Consider the following 25,945-nt stretch of genomic DNA (forward strand, 5'->3'; position numbering starts at 1 on the left):
CCAGCACCCTGAAATGGAAGGGACAGTCTTTGATCAGGAATCTACTGCCATAAATTTCAAACTCTGTAGGACATAAGCTGTGAATACTTAGTATTGCAGGGAAACACACGCTACACATTCTCAAAAGCACTAGTTGATTGCTGCAGCCTGACTTTGTAAAACATAAGTCCCAGGGACCAGACTAGGATGAATAAACTGTTGTAAATGTGGTTTGTGTGCACACAATTACCCCAACTAAAGATCCTAGCAACTATGCACTAAACTATATTTTTCTGGTCATCCTCCCCAAAGTAGCCTGCCGCTGCTCTAAATTGGTCTGGAATGTTTAGCTGTGCAGTGCTGGGTTGCTATGGTTACCAGTTATTGTGCTAGAAACCATGGAACCAACCCAGTAACAGAAATTCTTGTTGGAGCAATGGGTGCATCCCATAAACTAGGAATAGCCGCCATTGGGTCTCCCAGGTTCGCTCAAAGCAGCCTCCTCCCAGCAGGGCCTGGCTCCATATTTCTGGTGGTGCCTCCATTGTGAATTCCCCCAGACACAACCTGATCTTGACTGTTTCTGTTCTGCTTTTCCTAAATACAAAAAACCAGCTGCTTCTCTGGGATGGTGGGTGTGACTCATATTTCCTGTGACATGCTTTCCCTGTGGATTTATTTGGCTATTGCTTTGCTGCTGTTGCTGCTGTGCTTCCAACCGGCATCAGTCTACATTTCATCCCTGTGTGGGTGTGAAGATAAGGAAGCTCGGAATATCCTGAAGCGCAGGAACTTCCACAGATCTGCGGGCCTCAAGCAGAGGCCACAGAACCACAGAACCCTGTCAGAATGGTTTCCATGCGCTCTCATTTGTACCCTGCCCTTCTTCCAAGGAGCTTGTGGCAGCTGACTTGGTGTCTCCCCATGTTTATCCCATGTTGAATGAACAAGTCAACCACTGTTATCTTGGTGGGTAAGATGCCATTTTATAGATAGCAAACAGAGGCAGAGTACTTGCACCAAAGCCAGCTCTAATACTTGTGAAATGAGGGTAGAGATAAACAACATGTTACATAGCAGCTTTGCAGAGTAATATTCCAACACTTCTTCCTTTGAAACATATCCGCCAGTTCATTTGGAAAGAGCAATGGAGGTGGAAGGGATATTCACCCAAGCTCTGTTCCTCAGTGAAAATGGTGGACCTCCCCCCCTCCAGCTGCTGTTTGCCCTCTGAGAAGGGGGAATTGGTCGGGAAATGGCTGAGGGGAGGGCTTGTGTGTATGTGTGTGTGTGTGTGTGTCGCTGAAAAAAACAGTTGTGGAACTCAGTAGGAAGCAATGGTTGCATTTAATTCAGCAGTGTATTAATGGAAAGGGGCAGTGAGACCAGGTAGAAAGGAAGTTGAAGGAGGTGGGAACGAAGCCAGAGGGTGTGGGAGATGTGCTGAGATAGAAAATTAAGATAAATAGGGACAGTGGGAAAGGGTAGAAAAAGCATTTCTGTAAGTTTACTACCTTTTCTCCACACATGACAGAAGTTCCAGCAGTGGAAATTTGGACAGAGGCCTCATGGGAAAACATTCACTTGTGTGATACTGCTAAAGGTGCAGAAGAGGCGCCTGCCTCTTCTACAAAAGGTGCAGGGGGGGGGCACAAAGTAAGGGATGGGAGATGAAATAGGGCTGAAGAAAATGTGCAAGGAATAGCTAGCGATGAGGTGTGGCCCTGGTAAATGTTTTCACTTTTCCTCCCCACCTCTGCACACAAGTGAACTAGAAATGCAAAAGAAATACTGCATTGAATGAAACTAGGCCTTTTAAGTCTTTGAGAGCTTATACCTCTTGTAGCCAGAACACACCATTTCAGAAGTGCTACTACCAACGTTGTTCCTTTGAAAAATCCTTGCACAAATGTGGCTCTCCCAGGATTATTGAAACGCCTCCTATCGGTCTCCCCCATTCTGGCTCTTTCCTCTTCCCAGGCTGCAGATTGGAGGCTACATGACCCAGAGCAAGCAGGGGTGTTTCCCACTCTTTTCTGCCTGGCTGACTCACTGCCTGGGTCATCTGCTGGCAATAAAAAACGCCTCTGGTTTACAGAGTTTCCTTTGCAGCTGACCAGGACGCAGAGCCGGCCACTAAGACAATGCAACAACGCCTCTTCTTTTTTCTGGGTGAGTGTTGCCCTCTGCACAGCCAACCCCAATTCCTGGATGCAGTTCTGAATTATCTTGTGAACAGCTGATCCAGCAACGGAGCAGGGGGCTAAGAGTTTCCACCAGCGACGACAGAATTGTGGGGTGTGTTTATTGGGGACTAGGATGTCTGAGCAGGGAATGAGTTCTACTTGAGAAGCATTGAAAAGAAGCCTACTCAGGTCAGTGCAATAGTGTCTGCAACACTGCAGCATAAATAGCATCTTTACTTTCACAAAGCAGCTCTGCTTGCCTCCCCCACCAACACCTACTTGCATATTGGGAAATCTTTTCTCCATCTAAAATACATGTACATTCATTTACTCTGCAATAGCCTGATCTGTATTGGTTTCTGAAGAAGGGACTGTTGGTAAACTGACTGTACTAGTTTACTTAAAAAAAAAAAGCCTGAAGAATGATGACTCTCATAACGGATCTGGTTGCACTTATATAGAAAAGCTGCAACTCTGAAACTTTTATTGTCCCCATTTACTGTGAGTGGAGGGATGGAAGAGAAGCAGTGTACTGATATGTTGTGTCCATTTACTAAAATCAAGGTATTACCCCCAAAGTTTGAAATCTGCAGAGCACTTTTTTTTTTTTTTTTTTATAAAAAAAGACATTCCCAGTATCTCCCTGAAAGACATGACAGGGACATGTTCCAGAAAGCAAAGAGATAGTTTGACCATATTTAGAATAGATGTTGTTAATGGCATTTTATATTTTGTGAATTCTGTCCTCCCATAAGTCTCCCAGGGCACAGTGGTAGGCTTGTGGCAGATCTGGCTCACCTGGTGGAAGAACAAAACATTTGTCCCTTCCCTCAGTCCCCTTCCATGCTGTAACTTCTGGTGGGGGTGTAATAACATAAGTTCTGAGCACCTCATCACTGCTGCATTTCTAATTTAGATCATTTTTTTTGGGCAAGGGGAATACCAAAATGGAAAAAGGGGGCTGCGACAGCTCAGTCAGTTGAGCATGAGACTCTTAATCTCATGGCCGTGGCCTCAAGTCCCACACTGGGCAAACGATTCCTGCATTGCAGGGAGTTGGAATAGATGGTCTTCATGCTCCCTCCTACAGGCAGGCAGTTCAGACCTCTGGCAAGAGGGGTCTGTCTTTATTCTGGCATATAGCCCCTAACAGATTATCCCGCCCCTTGACAGAAGAAAGACTCCCCACCACTGATCCATAACTGTGCTCTGAACATGTGAATGACATCCAAAATCCTTCCCTATAGCCTTTGTAAGTTAAGAGTACAAAAGGCTGATAAAAGAGTAGTAGGAGTTAAAGAAGCCGGTGTAACGCTCTAGGTATTTTAAAGAGTATTGGTGAACAGCTGCTTGTGATTGACAGGAGCATTCCAAGGCGGTTGGAGACTGTTGGAATCAGAGTCCATTGGAGAAGGCCATTGGGCCACCATATTTATTTGCCACCAGTAGCTGCCTCTATCTGCAGGAAGGAAGGAAGACTGGGACTGGGACCCATAAACACCTCAGCACATCCCTAATACTGAGAGCCAATCTTGTCTTTTTTTAAAACAAAACAAAACAAAACAGCAGGAGTTAAATAAAGTGTGGAATAGTATCAGTGGTGGTTAGGAGACTCAGGAAAGAAAAGTTATTGAGATTAGGGTGAGGACAGGGATGGAAGATGCAGAAATAGACTTTTCAGTTGTGGATAGGCTCAGACTTCGCTCTTATTTTATAGGAGGAAGTCCCAGGTGGTACTGGTTAATACACACCTTTTTATTTGTTTAACCCTCCAAATATTATTTCCTGGCTCTGGCTCATGAAAATGTCTACCTAGATCCATCTCTGCCCAGGGCTTGGCAGTCTGATGTGATCTTGAGAACACAGCCCAGAATGTTTACACCGGTAGAACTAACCTTCCACTTGAGCTTAATCTCATTTGAAACCTCTTGCCTTGTTTTTGCAGTTGCCTTCCTGAGACTTCATGCCACAGGTAAAACGAAAAGGAATCTCTGTCTCTTTCCCCTTTGCTTCCTCCAGTGACCTCCAGGTTGGGAAGATAGGAAGCTTAGCTGCCTTACACCGAGTCAGATAATTGCTCAGTCTAGCTAAGTATTGCCTAACACTAACTGGCAGTCGCTTTCCGGGGCTTCAAGAGAGTCTCTCTCTCCCAGCACTATTTGAAGATGCCGGGGTTGATGCTGGGACCTGCTGCATGCAACAGATTTCCTACCACTGAGCTACGGCCTTTCTCCACAGCCTGGGATGTTATCATCATTCCTTGTATTTTCAATGTTCAGGCTGGAGTGCCTGTGCTGTGCAGGCAAAACAACACCATCTGTGTTGAACATCTCAGAAGGCTTGCAGAAGTAAAAAACAACAACCACAAAACCCTTAGAAAACAACAACAACCTAGAAAACTGGATGGGAAGGGGAACTGAATGGAGTACGCAGGTAGAGGGCATGGCTGACTGACGGGCACTGTGAACAGGAGCACTCCACACTGCAGCATTTTGTTGCAGGTCCCATGTGTCCTGCATAATTAGATGTAGAATAAGCTGGCAATTCATTACATGCTGTGCTCCCCATCGTTTTCCAAGGGGGAAACTTCTGTTATTTTTCATTAGTGTGCAAATGAGAATAGCATGTTTACAAACACTATTGATTTGATCTTGCTATAGTTCTGGCCTTAGGGGAGATGGCCTTAAGAGCTGAGGGCATTGTTTAGAAAATCTGCACGAAGGTGAAAACTGACTTGATGATCAGATCAAGAGGAGAGATGTCATAATGGGGATGTGGGGTATCAAAATTCAGAACTGCCTACTTAAAGTGGGAGAAAGAGATAAGACAGGTCTCTCCTTGACTTTGATTATTTCTCCTCCTGGCAGGTTCCTTTCCAGTACGTCTGTCTGGAGGCCCAAGCCTCTGTGCGGGACGGGTGGAACTGTTCCACCAGGGTGAATGGGGGACAGTGTGTGATGACAGTTGGGATTTGCAGGACGCAGCTGTGGTGTGTCGAGAGCTAGACTGTGGGGTTGCCCTTTCAGCACCCCATGGGGCCTGGTTTGGTGAAGGACCTGGACCCATCTGGCTGAATGAGGTGCGCTGCATGGGCACCGAGGAATACCTGCACTCCTGCCCCCATATTGGGTTTCGCAAGCATGTCTGCACCCATGAGGAGGATGCCAGTGTCATATGCTCAGGTAGGACTCTTGTGATTCAGAATTTTCATCAGATGAACTCTGATGAAAGCTGACTTTCCCACAGAGTTGATTGCTTCAAGCAAACGGGTTGTTGTCACACAGACACATCCCTGTACAGTTCGATTTAAAGCATCCACCAAGAGAAGGATGTTTAAAGATAAATTCAGCACTTGAATTATTGGAAGATACCTATTTGTATAAAGTTACATTTGGCTAAACTTGTGGGAGTCGGGGTGAGGATTGCAGATTCATTAAATGACCCCTGCCTTTCCTCTGTATAATCCTCTGCTTAGTTAAAAAGCCTACTTGCGAATTCCCTTTAACTGAAAGCTCTGCAGTCTCACCTTTTGACAGTATGGGGGAAGGTATCCAGCCAACTCTTTAAAATTAAGGCTGCTTGTTGTGATTGGGTCCAAGCGTAGAGCTGGATGCAAGTTTAGGTGTTTAATAACTATTGTTCTATCCCTGAGGAAAAGGGACCTAAGTGTTTTGTAGCATACTGGACCAACGAGCATGTTCATTTCTCTCTCTCATCTCCCTTGGCAGCTCAGCGCTTCGCTCCTCTTACCGCCTTCCCCCCTCAACCGGCTTTCAGATGGGGCAAAATGAAAGCAGTAACAACAGCAAGACCACTCATATCTTCTACACCTGCTGAGGGTGAGGGTGCAGGTACCCCTAAAATGCACCACTTTCATTGTTTAGCTGAACGATACGCATCTCTAGAGTTGGGTTATAAGAGATTGTGGGGATGGGTTCTGGGGACCCATTTATTAATCTTTTGCCATATATTTGCATGGTAGCAGTGCTCCTGTTGTGACCCACCTTGAATCAGGTTGCAACCCACTAGTGGGTCCAGACCCGCTAGTTGAAAACCAGTGATCTATGAAGATCAAGCTTGCTTCCTTTTTACCAGCCCAGCTTTAACATAGCGGAAGTGATCTTCTCCTGACAGCCTGAGAGCTTCTTCTGATACATTTTTTATGAGTTTGTTAAGGCACAGGAGCTGTTTGCTTCAGGCACAGGAGCAAGACCAGAACAAAGTGGCAACCATACTAATTTTTGACTCTATTATTATGCCAAGTAATCATGCCTCAAATGGGAGAGAAAAAATGTAGGTATGAAAGAAGGAAAAGTCTATTGGTTTCACAAGGCACTTTTTATACTGAACAAAATGCCATTATTTAGATCAGAGATGGAGAACCTTTTTCAGTCCATGAACCACATTTCCTCATGGGAACCAGTGGTGAGTGGGGTCAGGGGCAAAATTGCACAGAGCAATGGATATATGATGCTTAGCATCATACATTCCAGCCATGAAAACTAAGGTTTCCACCCCCCTCACTCACATCTCCATCCAGGTCAATTCAAGATGTTATACTTAGGGGAAAGCAATCAAGGGTGTAAAGCAGGACCAGTGAAAGGTAGGGCATAGCCTAGGAAAATTCCTGGGGGCCTGTCAGGGTGTTGCCCTCACCTCACGGCAAAGGGTTGCCAGGGCTTTCTGACTATCACGAGCCGCCACCCCACCTGCTCAGCAATTCATCTTCCTCCAGTGAGGAAGGCAGTAATCTCTCTAGTGGGGAGGGGGAGACGGGACGGGGAAGTAGGAGCCAGGGCTCTGACAGGGAAGGAGAGCCCTCGCATCAAGCAGGGACTGGAGGTGAGGCGCCTCTTCCGTCTCCCCACTTGCGTAGGGTGGAAAGACGCACCCCGCGCCTTTTATGCTGGGCAAAGAACCGGAAAGAGTCATTCCTGGACTCTGCCGAAGGATGAGCTAGACGTATTCCTTGGTGCTGAACCGTACATATCTGCACAATAAAGAAACTTAGTTTTAGAAACCACAGCGTCAGACTGGTTACTCATGAGCAATCACTGAAACCCCTTACAGCACCCGAGGTCTCCCTTTCTTGCTTTAGTTGCACAATAGTGGTGGGCTTTCATCTAGAAATAAAATGGACAGTGGCATTCAGATCGTGGCTTGAGCTGGAGACAGTTCAGTTCCACTTGCCTTGAGGTTAGTGGGGTTCAGCATTTGCTTTAGTGCCCAATCAGAAATGTGAACTCATTTTCCTTGGAAAATCAGATCGGCTGTAAGATGGGAGAACCCCATGCCACACCCTTGGGCTCTCCAGGTGCAATAGCTTGTCTTAAATTTCCTCTGCCCCTTTCCCCCTCCAGGGACCCCTGCTCTACGTCTCGTGGGTGGCAGAAGCCGCTGTTCCGGCCGACTGGAGGTGTTTCATGAAGGGGAATGGGGCACAGTATGTGATGACATGTGGGACCTTCTGGATGTTGCTGTGGTCTGCCGGGAGCTGGACTGTGGAGAGGCGCTGGCAGCACCAGGCGGTGCCTTCTTTGGTGAGGGGAGCAGTGTCATCTGGTTAGATGATGTACAGTGCCAAGGAGAAGAGTCAATGTTGTCAGAGTGCGATACCAGCCTTTGGGGGACAACCAACTGCCGACACAGTGAAGATGCTGGGGCTGTGTGTTCTGGTGAGAGAACTGTAGCATTATTTACATTGCAGAATTAATCATTCAGACTTCTGAGGAAATTCTGAGAATTCTAGTTTTGTGAGGATTCCAAAGGCTAGGAATCTCAATCATCCATCCCAACAGCAATGTCCAGGATCAGTTGGATGAAGCCATGAGTTATAAAGCTGGTGTAAGATGTGAGTTATAATGCTGGTATAGATATACCATTGTTATACAGTGGTACCTCCGGTTACGAACTTAATTCATTCCGGAGGTCCGTTCTTAACCCGAAACCGTTCTTAACCTGAGGTGCACTTTCACTAATGACGCCTCCCGCTGGTGCCGGTGTGCGACTTCTGCTCGCATCCCGGGGCAAAGTTCGCAGCTGGGAGCATCTACTTCTGGGTTAGCGGAGCTCGTAACCTGAAGCATTTACAAGGAGGACAGTACGTAACACAAGGTTCCACTGTACTCAGGATGTGGAAGGGTAGCATTGGTCTTACTGTGAAAATTATTTCTCATTTGGTGTGTAGATGTCTCCAAGTGAGAGTATGTGTTTCTCCTGTTGCTTATTAAGGTAGGAAACCACACTCCCTCTTCCTGTTGAAGCCTTAGTTCCATGGCTGAGCTAAAGACACACACACACACACTCCCTCTCTCTTACACACACACACACACACGTACAGACAACAGCAGAGATTGTGGAAGAGTATGGGCTCTGGCAATACTGGATGTCAGGACTATATAAGAAACAGTGTGAAATAACCACTATTAGGATGTGACCTGTGCAACAACTTTCACAGTAAGACCAATGCTACCTTTTCCTTTAAATACTGGATATCTCACAGTGGGGTGCACTAAAGCTAATAATATATTGGATGGGAAAGTAAAAGTCTTCTGCCATGGCTCTTACATTCTTTTCTCAAGCTGCTCATACTTCTTGGACACTTTTTGTTATCTTGACCACAGGATGTCAGTAAGTGGTCAGAGACTATAGTCCTATAACACCAGTGATCAGGTATGTGCTGATCCCAGAATGTTCTTCCACACCCAGGTCATGCTTCCACTATAGGCACTTGGCTGAGTGCTGCTTCTTATAATTCTGAGATTAGGAATCTCAGGATTGGTCATGTGTCTTCTCTTCAGCCAGTTTTGTTTTGCAGTTTTGGAATACCAGACTCCAACAGGAATACTGAGGCTTCAACAGGAAGAGAGAGTTGAGAAATCCCTCTGAAGCAAATTGTTTTCTGCCTTCCCAAGCAACAGGAGCAGCCCAACCCACTCAGAGACATCTAGCACCCAAGGGAGAAGCTAATGATTATACAGTACCAGTATTAATTCTGCTCTAAATTATTGTGTGGGGCTATGGTTGCACTGAAGCTTCCTTTGTATGTGCTGTGTCTGTGTCACATGGTGTATCTTCTCCCCACAGGTGAGATGCCCCTGGCCATGGTGGAAGAGCATGTGGCCATGCTCACAAGAACCTTGGCACCCCAGAGACGCCGGTATGTAGCCCCTAAAAGAATTCCCCGTCCTACTCAGCCTACAGGGAACCAAGAAGCAACTGTAGCTAATGAAGCATTACAAATAGAGAAGAGTCAAAAGGAAGCCGTGCCAGATGGTGAGTAGCAGAAAGAGGTAGGTGTTTATGTCCATCATTGACTCCCAGGCAATTTGCACAGGTGCTGTTTCTTTTTTGGAATGGGGGTGCCAATATAATTAACAACTGTGAAAACACAATCTAAGTGACTTTAGATACTACATGACAATGTTTTTTGCATCTTTGCTTCACACAAACCCCTTAAAAAAGGGAGCAGAGATTGAGTCACTGGGTGAACTTCAAATGAAGAATTATGAAACAAAATTTCATTGTGACATCTCAGTGCTCAAGGAAGTTATCACATTATACAGCATGTTTTACTTGTTTTATGGCCCCCTTGAAAAAACGAGTGAAGGTCAAGTTGAAACATAGGGCCCCTCCATTCCCCCACCTGCTGCTACCTAAGCAAACAGGTATGACTCCACTTTCATTTGAGTAAATGACAAAATTTGGGGAGATCCAATAATGGATCTTCCACATGGCATCTAGTTTTGTCTTGAACTGCTTTCCGGGGACATGGGCTGCATAGTCATTTTATCTGGATTCCTTGCAATGATACTGTGTTTAGATTTTTATTTATTTGTGCTTGTTGTAATTTGTTTTGGTGTTTATACTGTGGCTGTAGGTTGCTTTGGGTCACTTTTGTGAGAAAAGCGACATCATCATTATAAAAAAATAGAGGCCTTTGGGATTCAGTAGAATGAACTGAGAACCTCAAAGGGAAGGACCGTGGTTTACGAGTGAGAGATCTGTTATGCAAGGACTTTTAACTCCTCTTATCCTATAAACATTTCTCCTTCATATGCTTTTAAACTCAGGTCAGTGGCAGGTGCGGCTGCAAGGAGGCCCTGGATCCTGTGCTGGACGGGTAGAGGTTCTGTATCAAGATTACTGGGGCACAGTATGCGATGATGGCTGGGATCTGGTGGACGCGGAAGTGGTGTGCCGTGAGTTGGGCTGTGGGGCCCCTCTTCTCAGCCCTGGTAATGCAAGATATGGGCCAGGATCTGGACCTATCTGGTTGGATGATGTCAACTGCACTGGGGCAGAGCTTACTCTACAGAACTGCCGCTCCCAGCCCTGGGGGACACACAACTGCAATCACCATGAAGATGCTTCAGTCATCTGCACAGGTAGGGAACGACTCAATTTACCAGTTGATTCCCAGTCATGTTCAGTGAGTCCATTTGCCTGGTTCCATCCAGAACATTATGAGATATGCCATATTTAGGAGAGAGAACCCTGAACTTGTGAATAAGCCAATAATAGAAAAATTCAATGTCCTTGGGGGGAAAGCAGTAACTATTTCAAATGGGCTAAACCCAGTTTCATTCTGGAGACTCCAGTAAACACCTTATTCTGTGTATGTATATACAGTACTACAGACTTATATTGGTTTTATGGCAGCTTAATTGCTATGGCTTTCCATCTTGGGAATCTGTTTAGGTGAGGGTGCTGAGAATTCTCCCTGCACTACTATATTCCCCACCAAGAAGAAATGACTGTTAAAGTAATTTTAGTCTGTGATATAGGAACACCTGTATTTTCAGGCAGGTGGAAGCGTCTGTCATTGCCAAGCTCATCAAGCAATTCAAAGATAGCTGCACCAGCTACAACCATGAATCCAGGGCAAAGCATCTTGGATGTGGCTGAGACCAGCAGAACTTCTCAGGAGTTTTCAGCCAGCTGGGAGCTAGAGTACCCTGAAGCACCATTCCTAACCACACAATCCGTGGAGCTTGAACTGGAAAAGGAGCAAAAGCAAGCAAGCCCCTTCAACATAATTGAAACAACCCCTAATCCAGAAACCCTGCTGCACAGCCAAGAGATGGAGTCAACCAACACTCCAAAGACAGAACCATCTACACAGAAATGGGGAAAAGAGCTCGTTTATGCCTCAGTTGAATCTCTGCCAACCTCAGGCACACTGGATCTGGTATCTGAAAGAGAAACAGAGACAATAAGCCTGTGGAATATGGATAAAGCAACAGCTAATCTAGAGATCCTGCAGCATGTTCAGGGGACAGAGTCAACCAGCACCCCCAATACAAGGCCACAAACACACGGATTGGGACAAAACCCCACCCCCTCCACAGCTGAGTTTCAGCCAACCTTAGCCATGCAGGAACTGGAATTTGAGAAAGAAACAGAATCAACAAACCCACGAGGAACAGGACTGCCCATAGTTGCACCAGGCCTAACACTTGCAACAGAGGTAGTGCAGTCTAAGCACTGGGACACTGCATTTAAAGTGCCCTCCGTACAGAAGGTAGAACTCACCACTCCCACAGCTACAGAGCAGCCTACCACTTCCACATCTGTTCAGGAACCTGAAAAAGTGAATGTAATTGATCATGTAGTAAAGGAACTGTTAATGTTCTCAAATATCTTGAAGGCTGCAAGAGAGATGGATTTGTTGGCAACCACACAGAGTGCACCATCTGTAAACCACATGGAATCCATAAGCTACAAATCTTCACATTCTGAAGAGAACACAGTTCAGAAGCAACAAGAGGAATCAAACACATATCCCCATACCTTGACGCCCACAGGTGAGTAGCTGCCTCGGTGTCAGCTCCAGGATTTTGAGGGGCCTCAGGTAAGGTATCTTCATTTGGGTCCCTCTAGTCAAAAAGTATGGGCAGTGGTTGTTCCTCATCATTCTTACCACCAGAGGGAGAGAGCAGGCAGGTAAACTGGAGGATGAACAGAAGCTGCCCACAGGTTAACTTGCATGTCTTTTCCCTCTGGAGCAAAATCTCAGAGGAGAGGAGATTGACAAGAAAGTGAGTTGGTAGATGGGTGGTTGGCAGCAGATCCACCTCTTTTCTCTCCTTTGCCATCTACCTGTTTGACTGGCAAAGGCTGCATACACACAGTACATTTAATACACACACATTCTCCTCCAAGAATTCTCGAGATTTGGAGGGGGGGGAGGAAGATGATAGCATATTTTAAATGTGTGGTGTGTATGCAACCTAAGGGAAAAGGCAGGTGAATTGCCTGGAAGTGGAGGAGGAACAGAAAATGTGATCAGTTCTGCTCAATGGTCAATTGTTCACCTACTCTGTATTTTCTCCCCTCCCAAGAGGGGAAAGGTGAGCAGGCTGCTGCTGCTGCTGATATGTAGCATTTCTCCCTCTGCACCCCTCCTCGCAGTGACAGCAACTGTTCAGACTCTGTTAGCTGTCTGTGGTGGGCTCCTGCCTGAGCATGGATGCTGGTAGACACCCAACCACACAAACTACTTATATTATGCCAGACCTGCTTTTTAGGCAGGAACATACCTTCCCCTTTAGCTCTCTCAGTCGGTGTGGGTTAAAGGTGAGCCCCAGCTCTCTGTGAATGAAGAATGCCTTGTATAATATCCTCTGGAAACCGATGCCAGACTTTCTTGACAGGCAAGTTGATGGAGAAAGGGCCTGAGATATCCCCATGATGGGGTGAGCTCCCGTTGCTCGGTCCCAGCTGCTGCCCACCTAGCAGTTCCAAAGCACGTCAAAGTGCAAGTAGATAAATAGGTACCGCTCCAGCGGGAAGGTAAACGGCATTTCCGTGCGCTGCTCTGGTTCACCAGAAGCGGCTTAGTCATGCTGGCCACATGACCCAGAAGCTGTACACCGGCTCCCTCGGCCAGTAACGCGAGATGAGCGCTGCAACCCCAGAGTTGGACACGACTGGACCTAATGGTCAGGGGTCCCTTTACCTTTACCATTGCCCTCCTAAGATCAAGTATACCATGCTCTTTTTTTGGGGGGGGGATGTTATTTAACTGTTGCTATCATTTAATGTTACCACATTCTCCCTCTCCATTTGCACCAGAGCCTACCATTGCTCCCACTGTCTTGACCTCTTTGGCTGAAACAGATGTTCATGATACGACTGTTCTGCTCCAAAGTACAGTGTCACATACAGTTTCTATGGATGGGCTGCTTGAGAGTTTGGTGAGCTCAGGAAACACAGAAAGAGGAGCTGGTAAGTACCAGAGACAAAGCTTCACTGCTGAGGCTAGGGAAAGGGTCTTACTTTGAAGGCCTCTTCCCAAACCACAGAGCATCATTTTCCCACCTTGTGTAATTGTCAAATGCTCAGAATTGGGTCTCACTTACTTCACTGGCCATGTTTAAGTCCAGTAGTCAAGTATGGAACTTCCTCCTGGACAAAGTCAGTTTTCACAGAAGAATTTCCTCCTTTTATATACCGTTGGCTATGCTTATTGATCATAGTCACAAGCTACAGCCATTGTGTTTTTGTAGTTTAGTTGACCACATAACATGCAAACACACCACCTTGGGGTACTCCTTACTGGTTACTGGGGTGATGGTGTCAAGACACAAAACAGTCATTGGTTATTTTCTGTCTCTCCGAATATACAGGCACCACCTCCGCACCAGGCTTGATTGAAGCACCAGGTCCAAACACCACTTTGACCGAATCTGTCACCCGCACTGCTACAGTTAGCGAGTCATCCTCGGACTGCCCTTTTAGGCAGGACTCAAGGGGAAAGGATCAAGGCTGTTGCTGTTCACCACCTGGCCTGGAAAACTTGGTTGATGCAATGACAGGTCTCCGTGGGGAACTAGGCTCCCTCTCTACTGCCATTCAACATCAGGGCTCTCAACTAGAGGCTGTTGCCCGCAGTCTGGCTGAGCTGGCAGCTTCTGTGAACCATCTTGTGGGGGTGCTGCCTACCTTACTGCAGTCAGCAGCTGCCCAGTCCTCCTCAGCTCAAAATACGCAGGATGAAGGCCAAATGCATAACCAGCTGCCCTTAAAATGAAGATAGCACTTTCTGTAAGGAAAGGAAGTTGCCAACTCAAGCCAAACGTCTGCTATGAGGTGAGCCCACCTCCCATGAAATCCCATTAAATATGCCATAAGCAGAGGTCACACATGCTACAAAAAGGTACTATAGGAGACCTCCACCCCAATGGTTATGGGGTTTTGGTTGATCTATTTATAAGCAGTTAACTAGAAAAATGTGCTGAGAAAGGTAAAATTGGGAAACATTGCACAGTTCACAGGAGGATGCATTGTCTGAAATCCAGAAGTCAAACAGATTTGTAGATTTTTTTTAAAAAAATGAACATGATATAGCAATTTCAAAGGTAAAAATGCAGAACCGATTATGATTGAGTACTAGATTGATTGGGTACTAGATTGCGCTAAGAAAAATGTTCAAATAAGTGTTTGTATAATTGCTTACATTGATGTGTGGTGGCCTGATCAGTATTATCTTCTAAAATATTTTGGATTTTAGCATAAGCCTTCATGAATACTCCATTCATTTGTTTGTGTAGGCTGGTCATTGAACCTTTCTATGTAATAAACTGTTGAATTTTGTGTGATCATTTCTGTGCAAAATGGGAGGAACAAGTAGAGAAGGCTGGAAAGGGCAGGAGCCAAGCACTAGGTGTATTCTTTTTGGTAATACTGTATATACATTGTCAAAAAAGTAAATTCCGGAAATGACCACCAGATGTCATCACAATGTCAGACACAACCCAAGCACCATAAATGAAATCCCTTCCATAGTTGAAAATCCCTCTTCCCCCAGTCAATTTGATCAATGAAACCTACTCCTAATAAAACTACTACAATAGTGTAAGAAGTCACTTAGAGGGATGATTTTAGGAGAGACGCTGACACCTTCACTAATGTCTGAATCTGTTGGACAAAACTCTGCAATAATAAACAATTAAATTATAACCATTATGCTTACCATGGTAAAAATAATACTGTAATGTATCCAATACATTAGAATTAGGATTTTTGCTGGTGATGTCAATAAGGATGATAAATGGTATCATTATCATAAATAAACTAAATAAACTAAATAAACTAAATTTCACACTTGCCACATGCCACAGTGTTCGTATGGCCCCTGGGTCAGGGACCTAATATTTCCGCCTCTTATGCTACTTAATCAAGCCCCGTGCATTTTAATGCAGCTATGAAAATGAGAAAATATTAAGAATTTAAATTTTAACAGAGAAGGGTGACCAAGATGATCAAGGGTTTGGAAGCCAAGCCTTATGAGGAACAGTTGAAGGAGCTGGGTATGTTTAGCCTGGAACACAGACTTAGAGGAGATATGATAGCCATCTTCAAATATCTAAAGGGCTGTCACATGGAAGATGGAGCAAGCTTGTTTTCTCCTGCTCTGGAGGGTAGGACACAAACCAATGGCTTCAAGTTACAAGAAAGGCGATTCCAACTAAACATCAGGAAGAACTTTCTGATAGTAAGAGCAGTTCAACAGTGAAACAGACTCCCTTGGGAGCTGGTGGACTCAGCTTCATCGGAGGTTTTAAAGCAGAGATTGGATGGACATCTGTCATGGCTACTTTAGTTGAGATTTCTGCATTGCAGGGGGTTGAACTACCCTTGGGGTGCCTTCAAAATTTACAGTTCTGTGCTTCTATGATTGTAACAGATTAAAATATTCAGAGACAATATATTACCGATTTCTAGAAGCTGGAGACTTTTCCAGGTGACATTTAGCTCACTGCTGTTGAAGGTCTGCTAGATATTTTGTCTGTTCCCACAAAGGAGGGTGGTATCTTCTTGGAGGCGTTGCTTCTACCGCTTGCTCCAATAAGCAGGGCTTATGCAAATTAGCTGTAGAATCTTAGTCCCTATGAGTTGGAGGAAAACTATCTTTTCCTACTTCCAGTCTTCTTAGTGGTCTGAGACCATTTTTGCACCATTGTCTTTTTGTGGCGCATAGGTGCCAATTGTAGGCAAATACAAATGGTGCCCTCAGTGGACTTGTTCACACTTCCACTTGTCCCAAGGCTGGACAGCATGAGTCAATGCAATTTTGCCTTTGTTCCACAACTTTCCCCCAGTAAACCCGCTCTTTAGTATTAAAGCAGAGCAAATTGGTGTTTGCTCCAACTCAGCGGTAAAGATTGGGCTTTCCGGGGGGGGGGGGGGGAAGCGCTGGGACAAGTGCAAGTCTGGATGAGCCCTGAATCTACTCTCCACAGTAGTTGCTTCACAGCAAAGTCAGATAGCAAGATAGTTTATTCATTCTCCAAGGCTTTAAAGGTGTTAGCGTCAATGTGTTCCATCTGTGTATTCTATGTATTCCATTTATAATGTCATTCACACAATGTTCTCATCCAAGTGTATCCTGATCTGCAGACAGGGTCACATTACCCAACTGTGGACATACTGAAGCATTGTGTGGGCAGGGTTTTGTTTTTTACATGTGTGGTGTAAAAAACTACACCCCCTACTTCTGTTGGAGAGTCGCTTCTCCGTGGGTTGCTGGTAGGTCTGGGCATGTCACACACACGTTTAATTTTTGTTTTCTTGCTATTCTGTGAAAGTCTGGTATATTGGAAAACTTGCATCTCATTTATAATACATATAAATGCCCCCCACCCCGACTGATACACAAATACTTGCTTACATGCTCACAAATGTTGAGATTCCTGCATTGCAAGGTGTTGGGACTCGATGACCCTCAGGCTCCCTTGCTGAGAGGTAGCAATCAGAGTTCAGAATGAAGTTTGCTCTTGGAGACTACACAAGCCATATGATTTTTGCTCTAACCATGGTAACAGGATATGGACATCAGAGGGATGACATCACAATGTAGGCAACAATGCTAATGGCATCACAATAGCATAGGTGACATCAGAGTAGGCTACTGTTACAACCCCAAGGTTGCACTCTGCTACTAAGTCAGTCCTTTCAAGTTGTGACAAAAAACCAGGCAGGATCTCGATTAAGGTGGCCCAACTTTTGTCATCAGGTGGGCTACAAAAGTTCTTCAACAAGGAACCTATGGGCAACACACTACTTTGTTGTGGGCCTGTGAGTGGGGAGAGGTAGGGAAGCAAGGCACACACTCAGCCCTTGCTCTGCCTCCCCAAAGCTGGCTATGCAAGGTACCAGGCTTTGGGAAGGAGGTGTGAGGCTTTCACTGCTTCTTAGAACCCTAGCATCTCCTTCCTAAAGCTGAGAAAGTGCTAACTAGGCTTTGGGGAGGTTTCGATATTCTGCTTGGTTAAGGTATTGCCAGGCAGAGGGCCTTCTTGGTAGTGGCGCCTGCCCTGTGGAAAGCCCTCCCATCAGATGTGAAGGGAAATAAACAACTATCTGACTTTTAGAAGACATCTGAAGGCAGCCCTGTTTAGGGAAATGTTTAGGGAAGTTTTTAATGTTTGATGTTTTATTGCATTATTATTATTATTATTAGGAGCTGCCCAGAGTGGCTGGAGAAACCCAGCCAGATGGATGGGGTATAAATATCTTCTTCTTCTTCTTCTTCTTCTTCTTCTTCTTCTTCTTATTATTATTATTATTATTATTATTATTATTATTATTATTAATTTCCAACCCCGCCCCTGCTCCCCAGTGGGTCAACATTGATATCAAGATTGCCTTACAGATTTTCCTTCAGGTTCTAGCTCTGACTGACTTAAATTTCCCACCTGTGTTGGGAATGCAAAAGGAACGGTGGGGTGGGGTGCCACTTTGGCTTCGAACACATCCCATTGACCCTCTACTGAGGACTCCGTCAGCTGCATTATATTTAGCACAGTGATTAGAGAATGAGAGGCGTGTCAGGTGCAGCTGCTGCCCAGGGATGGGAGGGAGAAGAGAGGTGCTAATTCATTCCGTCATGGGTTGGGAGTGGCAGCCCAGGTGCCGCGAGAGACCCTGATAAGGACAGAGCTGCTGTTCACTGAGCTGGTGGCCCCACGGGGGCCTCGCACCTGACCCCATTATGTAAGCGCTCATTAGCAACTAATCCCGCCACCTGTCCCAGCCTTGAGGGGACCAGAGGGGCATGTTGTGGCATGAAGTCCATGGCACTGCACACTCCAAGGACATGTGCAGCGGATAGGTTTGGTGTCCTAAGCGCCGCTCCCAAAGGGGTCCTGCATATGGAAAAATCCAAAGTAATGATTTACAGTAATCTTCCTCTATATATGGAAGTAATGGAAAGAGTTCTAGAATAGAGCATATTATTTTAAAAATAGATTTTCACGATTATTTTACATTTTCAGCTCCTTGGGGGCTCAAAATGTTAATTTTTGCCTATGTATTTTCTGTAAAGCACCATGTACATATTAATAAGTATTAATAACTGCAGGTGTTTTTTCCCCAGGAAAACCTAAGCCCTAACTAGGAACGGCTGAATCTGCTAATCTCTCTGTTTCTCATTCTTCCAAACTTAAATTCAGTGACTCACATTTCCAAATTAGTTCATGGTTGTTGTTGTTTTAAGTCCTTATGAAAATTCATAGCATTTTAGTGTGAATTTCTTCTAATATACGTACACACACTTGCATGCAGCTTTGTATACATTATTGCAAGGTGATTCTCCCTAATATAATGCATTTTGTTATTTTCACTAATATATGCATTTTTATGTACACTTTACCCTAGTCTATGCATTTTTGTGCACATCAGTTGGCTGGAGAGTTGAATTGCAAAATGCAGAGAATTTCTAAGAGCAGCAGTGTCCCCGTTCCTGTATTATTTCACAAAGTGCAAATTAGGCAGGTTCGCCTTAAAATGTGAATCAAATTTCTCCCCCACCCCTAACGTAAAGGTAGCCAATAAGGTGCCCTCCAGATGTTTTGTACTATCAAGGCTATCAGCCCAGTCAGTGCCGCCAATGGTCAAGGACTCGATTCCACATCTGGAGGGGTACCACAATTGCAATTCCTGCCCTAACCCCTGTTATTTTAGAAACGAAGTCCTGTTGAGGAGTGTATTGGCTAGTTACTAAGCAGCTATCAAGTGCTTCCTCTCCCCTAGGACAAAACACCTCTCTTGAGCCAGTAATATGTCAGCAGCAGCACTGTTCTCAGGGAAGAATACTGTCAGCACACAGGGTCTTCTGCAGACTCCATTGCACAGGCCACACTCAAGGCAAATTCTATCAGTCATAATTAAAGCATTTAGTGGCTGTGTTCCAGCAGTACACATGAACTGAGTACAAAGCAGCAGCTGGTACATACAGTGAGAAAGCAAATGCCATTCCAATCAAATAGGTACAACTGGAAGCTATGAATGCCCTGCCCTCTGCTATCCCCAAGGGTAGCCCCCAAGCAACAGCTGCTTGGGCCTACGTCTGGAGTGTTGCTGAACGTCCTTCTGTCATCAGGCCTTCACTCAGCATGGCCACAGAGGGGGACTATTTACAGCCCAACACATCTATTTATACCTCTTTCCTCTCCACCCTCTTTGCTCTGTGCTGCCCCTTGGCTGCTTCATTCCTTCTCACAGCTCCTGGAGACGTCACTGGGAAGAATGTCGCTATCTCCTCTGCAATGGGACAGGGAAGCCAACACCAGCTTCCGCGGTACCCAACACGGGCCTCAGTGGTACCCACACAGCAAACCTTGGCCGTACAAGGCAAAGATTCCCTCTTTGCAGGCCCTGGTGAAGATAGAAAGCCAGCAAAACTGACAGATTGGGCATACAGCTAATTAGTCATTTGCTACTCCGCTAGGGATTAAGAGCAACAATTGATTGATTGATCAGGCCCCAACCAAAGGATTAGGAATCTGGACATTCCCAGGAAGTGGCAACATTTGCCTTGCATACTCATGTATCTTATTAGAAGAAGAAGAGTTTGGATTTCATATCCCGCTTTATCACTACTCGAAGGAGTCTCAAAGCAGCTAACATTCTCTTTTCCCTTCCTCCCCCACAACAAACACTCTGTGAGGGGAGTGGGGCTGAGAGACTTCAGAGAAGTGTGACTAGCCCAAGGTCACCCAGCAGCTGCATGTGGAGGAGTGGGGACGCGAACCTGGTTCACCAGATCACAAGTCTACCACTCTTAACCACTACACCACACTGGCTCTATTATCAGGGGAGGGATATATACCAATATGAGTTTGGGGTGGGGGCAGGCCACACATAATCTTTACATTCAGTGAAGTGTTAGGATTTGAGCAAACTCACAAATTCATGAATTTAGCAAGGGCTGGGAAAAATACCAGCTAGCTTCCTCATGAGGCCAGCCTGGCATTGGCTGGCTGGGGGTGGGTAGTTCATAGAATCATATAATTGTAGAGTTGGAAGGGACCCTGAGGATCATCTAGTGCAACTCATGAGGCAGCTAACCCACATTTAGTTGGATAAATGGATCATTGCACATGTGTCTACTCTGTTACAGTTTTACACTTGCTATTATTATTATTATTATTATTATTATTTGCTATATTTGAGTTTTTAACTGTTTTAATTATCTTCTGTGTGACTTGCCTTGAGATGCTTCATTAGAAGGTGATTAATAAATCAATGGTGTTGGTATTTAAATGTTGGAGGGGCAGGTCTGTAGGCATTTATAGAAACGCAAAAAGGTCTTGTGAGATTGTTGGAAAAGTTGCCATTAATGTCATCATATGCATAAACTATTATTCTTAGTTAAAATGGGTTTAAATAAAAAAGTAAACCAGTAGATCTGAAAGGTCAGGAAATATAAAAGATAAAGTCCTGGTTTCCTTTGCAAACCTCAAATGTATAGTGGATAAACACAATGACTATTCAACCAAAGCAGCAATTGGCACTAGCACAAAGCTTACTTGCTTTGCTATACTAATTTAACACCTCTTGCTATAGACCAAAAAAAAAAAAAATGTGATCTTTGTTAAGCCCTAAAAATTAACAGATTCAAATGTACAGATAAATTACTGTCAGGGAGCTGCCCTCGCCTCAAGGCAAGGAGTTGCCAGGGCTTTATCGGTATCGCGAGCCCCCGCCTCAACTGCTGAGCAATTCATCTTCCTCCAGTGAGGAAGGCAGTGATGGGACTGGAAGTAGGAGTCAGGGCTCTGACAGGGAAGGAGAGCCTGCGCACCAAGCAGAGGCTGGAGGGGAGGCACCTCTTCCGTCTCCCCACTTGCGCTGGGGGAGAAAGAAGCAGAGGGGGTAGGCGGGGGTTCCGCATCCCGCGGCTTTTATGCTGGGCAAAGAACCGGAAAGAGTCATTCCCAGACTCTGCCGAAGGATGAGCTAGAAGTACTTCTTGGTGCTGCACTGTACATATTTGCACAATAAAGAAACCTAGTTTCAGAAACCTCGGCGTCAGGCTGGTTACTCATGAGCAGCCACTGAAAACCTTACAATTACAATCTCAACAATCTCACATTGGAATTGCAACATGTGTGGGTGCTCGCACAAACACAGGTACACACATTCCTGGGAACTAACAGCCATAAGAGTGTCTTGTGGGTTAAAAAAATATACTGTACTCCATTAAAGTCTTTTGCAATCCCTTCTCCACCCTACTCCCCCTCACAACCAGCTTCACTTTCTCAATATGTAATGGTTTCTTCTGCCTCAGGTCCTAAATGAACCTGACTGATCTTGGGTGCTATATACCTTGCATTGTACTGGAGGATCCATTTCTCGTTCTGCCTCTATTAGCAAAATGTATTGACAGCTAGGCATGCACACATCTCGTTTGTCATGCAAAACATGTGGTAAAATGCCAGGCTGAATTCACTTCATATATTGTTTTAATTATCACTGGAAACAGGGCTCGGGGCTGCAGAGTAAACTCATCTATTTGTCTCTTTTTGGTACAATGTTATGTTAGAATGCCTACCTGTATCAGCCCTGCTGTTAAGTCAAGTGAGATGCTCATCTCAGGAAGTTGACTTTGAGCATAATGGAAGAGATGGCATACTTTGGATTCTCGCACTCCATTCTACAACATTGTTGTGGCGCCCCCTGCAGCCAACCCGGTCACACTACCCTAAAACCACCTCTGATAGAAGGGCAGAAAATAGTTACATTTTAATCTATTATTATTGCTATTATTATATTCCCAGGGTCAGGCATTTGTGGGATTTTCTGCCTCAGGTGCCAGCTTAGGATACTATGCATCTTGACTTGACCAGAGATGGGTGCCATTCTCAGGCAGAAAAACGTCTTGGACCCACCCTGATGCCCAGGCTGCTTTGTTTTTAACTCTGTAGTTGTCACAACACTGCAAACCTCTTACATAAAATAGGAGACTTGCCAATGCCAGGCTGTTTGAGTGAGTCACTGAAGATGCTCCTCGTGTTGGGTTTTTTTTTAGGCTGATTATTGCATGTGGTTTGATATTTTATTGCTGCACATGTTCCTACTAGTTTTATGGTTGAATCTATTTTTAAATATTAGGTTTGTTCTTTATTTCTTATTTATGTGGACCTAGGCCTTTTTTATGATAGTTCTCACTGACACCAATTAGCAGCACCTCCATTTTCTCTGTCCATGGCAGCCATTTTGCACTGGAACCCACCATGCTTTTACCAATATATGAGTAGCAGGACCTAATCTGTTTATTTATTTATTACCAGAAAGAGCACTGTGTATACCACTTACAGGGTTACTGGTTTTATTTCTAATCTAACAAAGCAAGGCTTTAAAAAAAAGCCCAGAGAGGAATCACACATGATCAGCAGGGTTTCATGAGCCATACAGGTTCCCCACTGGCCAAGGCAGCATGAGGGGGAGGCAAGGGCAGCAACCCCCCAACAAGTAGCTCACCTCCCCACCACTAGCAGATACCTATGGTTACCTGAAGGAAAAGCACTTTCCACATGCAATTAATACATTAATAATAGATTAAATTAAGGCTGCAGAGCTAAGCATTCTTATTGAAGACTCAGCTCAAACCAATAGGACTTACTTCAGAGAATATGTTTAGGGTGGGCCTTGCAACTTGGCCCTACAAAAGCATTTTGCCCTATCTGTGCCCCCCTCATTTTTCCTGTAGCACCACCACTGCTCAATAGCTACAGATGCCACATCTTCTGCGTGCTGAAAGGTCACAGGAAATGACCTACATTCCTACAATTTGTAGACAGGTTTTCCTTGCATGCTAGCTCATGTACACTCTACACATTCTCCAGAAGCCTCCTTTATTTGTATTAATAAATATTTCAAGGTTGAGCCACAGCAGTGAAAACACATTCTAGGACTCATGTAGAATCTAGAGGAGACCGAGATGGAATCTTGTTGTTGTTCAGTCGTGTCCGACTCTTCGTGACCCCATGGACCAGAGCACGCCAGGCATGCCTATCTTTCACTGCCTCCCACAGCTTGGCCAAACTCATGCTAGTTCGAGAACACTGTCCAACCATCTCATCCTCTGTCGTCCCCTTCTCCTTGTGCCCTCCATCTTTCTCAACATCAGGGTCTTTTCTAGGGAGTCTTCTCTTCTCATGAGGTGGCCAAAGTACTGGAGCCTCAACTTCAGGATCTGTCCTTCCAGTGAGCACTCAGGAATGATTTCTTTAAGGATGGATGTTTGATCTTTTTGCAGTCCATGGGACTCTCAAGAGTCTCCTCCAGCACCATAATTCAAAAGCATCAATTCTTCGGCAATCAGTCTTCTTTATGGTTCAGCTCTCACTTCCATAAATTACTACTGGGAAAACCATAGCTTTAACTATACGGACCTTTGTCGGCAAGGTGATGTCTCTGCTTTTTAAGATGCTGTCTAGGTTTGTCATTGCTTTCCTCCCAAGAAGCAGGTGTCTTTTAATTTCGTGACTGCTGTCACCATCTGCAGTGATCATGGAGCCCAAGAAAGTAAAATCTCTCACTGCCTCCATTTCTTCCCCTTCTATTTGCCAGGAGGTGATGGGACCAGTGGCCATGACCTTAGGTTTTTTTGATGTTGAGCTTCAGACCCTATTTTGTGCTCTCATCTTTCACCCTCATTAAAAGGTTCTTTAATTCCTCCTCCTTCATGGATCACTGCCTTGTCGTGGGGAAGGGGCTTGAATAACTCAGGGAAGCTATGAGCTATGCCATGCAGGGCCACTCAAGAGGGACAGGTCATAGTGGAGAGTTTAGACTAAATGTGATCCACCTGGAGGAGGAACCGGCAAACCACTCCTGTATCCCTGCCAAGAAAACTCCATGGACAAAGAGATGGAATCTACACACATATTAAAAATGCTGTGAAAATGCATTTTAAAAAAGTTTTGAAAAATACATTGAGTTTTGCATAGTTCACTGTCACCATCTAGGGTCACATTTGTATATTGCACTTTATAAACGTTTTATTTGCAGTGGTGTAGATGAGTCCTGATAGGAGATCTGATAGACATTTTCAAATATCTAAAGCAGGGCAGTCCAACTTTTCATACCAAATGGGCCACTTCGAAACGGCACCCATGGGCTGCACACTATATCTTTGCTCAGGAGGGGGCAGCAAGGTCAAAATTTGACTCACACCTCTGCCACCCTTGTGCTGTCTTCCCAAAGCTGGATAAGCAAGGCATCAGGATTTGGGAAGGAGGGACTAGGCTCTGTCAAGGTCAAATGTTGCCAAGGGCTGCCCTAACCTAAGGGCTGTCGTCACATGGAGGATGGAGCAAGCTTGTTTTCTCCTGCACCAGAAGCTAGGACTTGAACCAAAGGCTTCAAGTTACAAGAAAGGAGATTCTGACTAAACATCAAGAAGAACTTTCTGACAGTAAGAGCTATTTGACAGTGGAACAGACTCCCATGAGAGGTGGTGGACTCTCCTTCCTTGGTGGTTTTTAAGCAGAGGTTGGATGGCCATCTGTCATGTATGATCTTGTTGAGATTCCTGCGTTGCAGGAGGTTGGATTTGATGACCCTCGGGATCCCTTCCAGCTCTACAATTGTATGGTTCTATGACCCCTGGTTATGGTTACACTGTTAACAAGACAGGAATGCTCATGACAAATGGCACATATGGAATGCCTATTGGGATAGCACTGTCTAATAGTAAGCTTTATGGAGTTTATAGCCTTTTTAACACATTACACCAACAAATCAATCTATAACTCAAACTGCAAATTCTGCCCTCCAGAAAGGTTCTCCTCTGTCCTTTCTGCTCAGCTTCCCTCTCACTCTAGGAGGAACCAGATACAGGGAGATAGCCTGGCCCTCCTGGCCTCATTTGGAAGGTAATTAATACTTGACAGCACATTAGCAGCACCTGGGCTTGGCGGAGGGAAAGGTCAGGCATGCAGCCATTTACCCGCAAAGACTTCCGAGCAGCCGCCTCTCTTTGCCTGCCTGCTTAATTTGTTTACTCACTAGGATGAGATTAATGGTTGGAGGACAGATTGGAGGAAGATGCCTCCAGAACAGGTCAAGGCATGAGAGACAAAGCATTCCTTGTGCCCACTTGCATGCTTAGAGTATAGGTCAAAAGATTTCAAGTCCATTTCTAAGTGCCAGAGTGATGATTAGAACAGTGCCTTCAATCATGTACCTTTCTAAGCCTCAAGCACTGGTGAGCCATGGCTTACCCACCTTTAGAAATGAACTGGGACAGGTTGCAGAATAGACCTTCAGATGGGCATAATATATTGGGCATTCCTCCTCCCCCCCCCCAAAAAATCCAGCATTGCTTCTGACCACTACATGTCATGCAACATCTGGGGAACATCTGGTCTGACTTCTGTTCCAAACTCTATAATCAGTAGATGCCCAAAGTTGAAATGTCAGAAGGGCTGATTCAAAGCTTTGTGCACTGTGGGTTAAACCACAGAGCCTAGGGCTTGTCGATCAGA

General features: G+C 45.1%; 1 protein-coding gene across 5 annotated transcripts; it reads left to right on the plus strand.

Annotated features, from left to right (window-relative positions):
* Positions 1-1,736: 1,736 nt before the first annotated feature.
* Positions 1,737-14,762, plus strand: SSC5D (scavenger receptor cysteine rich family member with 5 domains). 5 transcript variants are annotated; one of them, XM_033170096.1, is made up of 10 exons: positions 1,737-2,151; positions 4,111-4,137; positions 5,033-5,347; positions 5,894-6,004; positions 7,526-7,840; positions 9,252-9,440; positions 10,238-10,552; positions 10,970-11,971; positions 13,242-13,394; positions 13,796-14,762. In XM_033170096.1, the coding sequence occupies exons 1-10, from the start codon at positions 2,124-2,126 to the stop codon at positions 14,197-14,199; spliced, it is 2,859 nt and encodes a 952-aa protein (XP_033025987.1). In that variant the 5' UTR covers positions 1,737-2,123; the 3' UTR covers positions 14,200-14,762. The 5 variants fall into 5 exon arrangements, with proteins under 5 accessions (XP_033025987.1, XP_033025990.1, XP_033025986.1 ...); XM_033170095.1 differs by lacking the exon at positions 1,737-2,151 and adding an exon at positions 3,236-3,417; XM_033170099.1 differs by lacking the exons at positions 1,737-2,151; positions 5,033-5,347 and adding an exon at positions 2,186-2,354.
* The last annotated feature ends 11,183 nt before the right edge of the window (positions 14,763-25,945 follow it).

Source organism: Lacerta agilis, chromosome 14 (genome assembly GCF_009819535.1).
Source record: "Lacerta agilis isolate rLacAgi1 chromosome 14, rLacAgi1.pri, whole genome shotgun sequence".
Classification (NCBI taxonomy): domain Eukaryota; kingdom Metazoa; phylum Chordata; class Lepidosauria; order Squamata; family Lacertidae; genus Lacerta; species Lacerta agilis.

Bases quoted from the DNA above. Each gene is read 5' to 3' on its own strand.
- SSC5D (XM_033170094.1), top strand. From the start codon at position 4,038: ATGTTTACACCGGTAGAACTAACCTTCCACTTGAGCTTAATCTCATTT. The intron at 9,441-10,237 runs GTGAGTAGCAGA...TTTTAAACTCAG, and splicing joins AAAGGAAGCCGTGCCAGATG to GTCAGTGGCAGGTGCGGCTG. The intron at 10,553-10,969 runs GTAGGGAACGAC...CTGTATTTTCAG, and splicing joins TGCTTCAGTCATCTGCACAG to GCAGGTGGAAGCGTCTGTCA.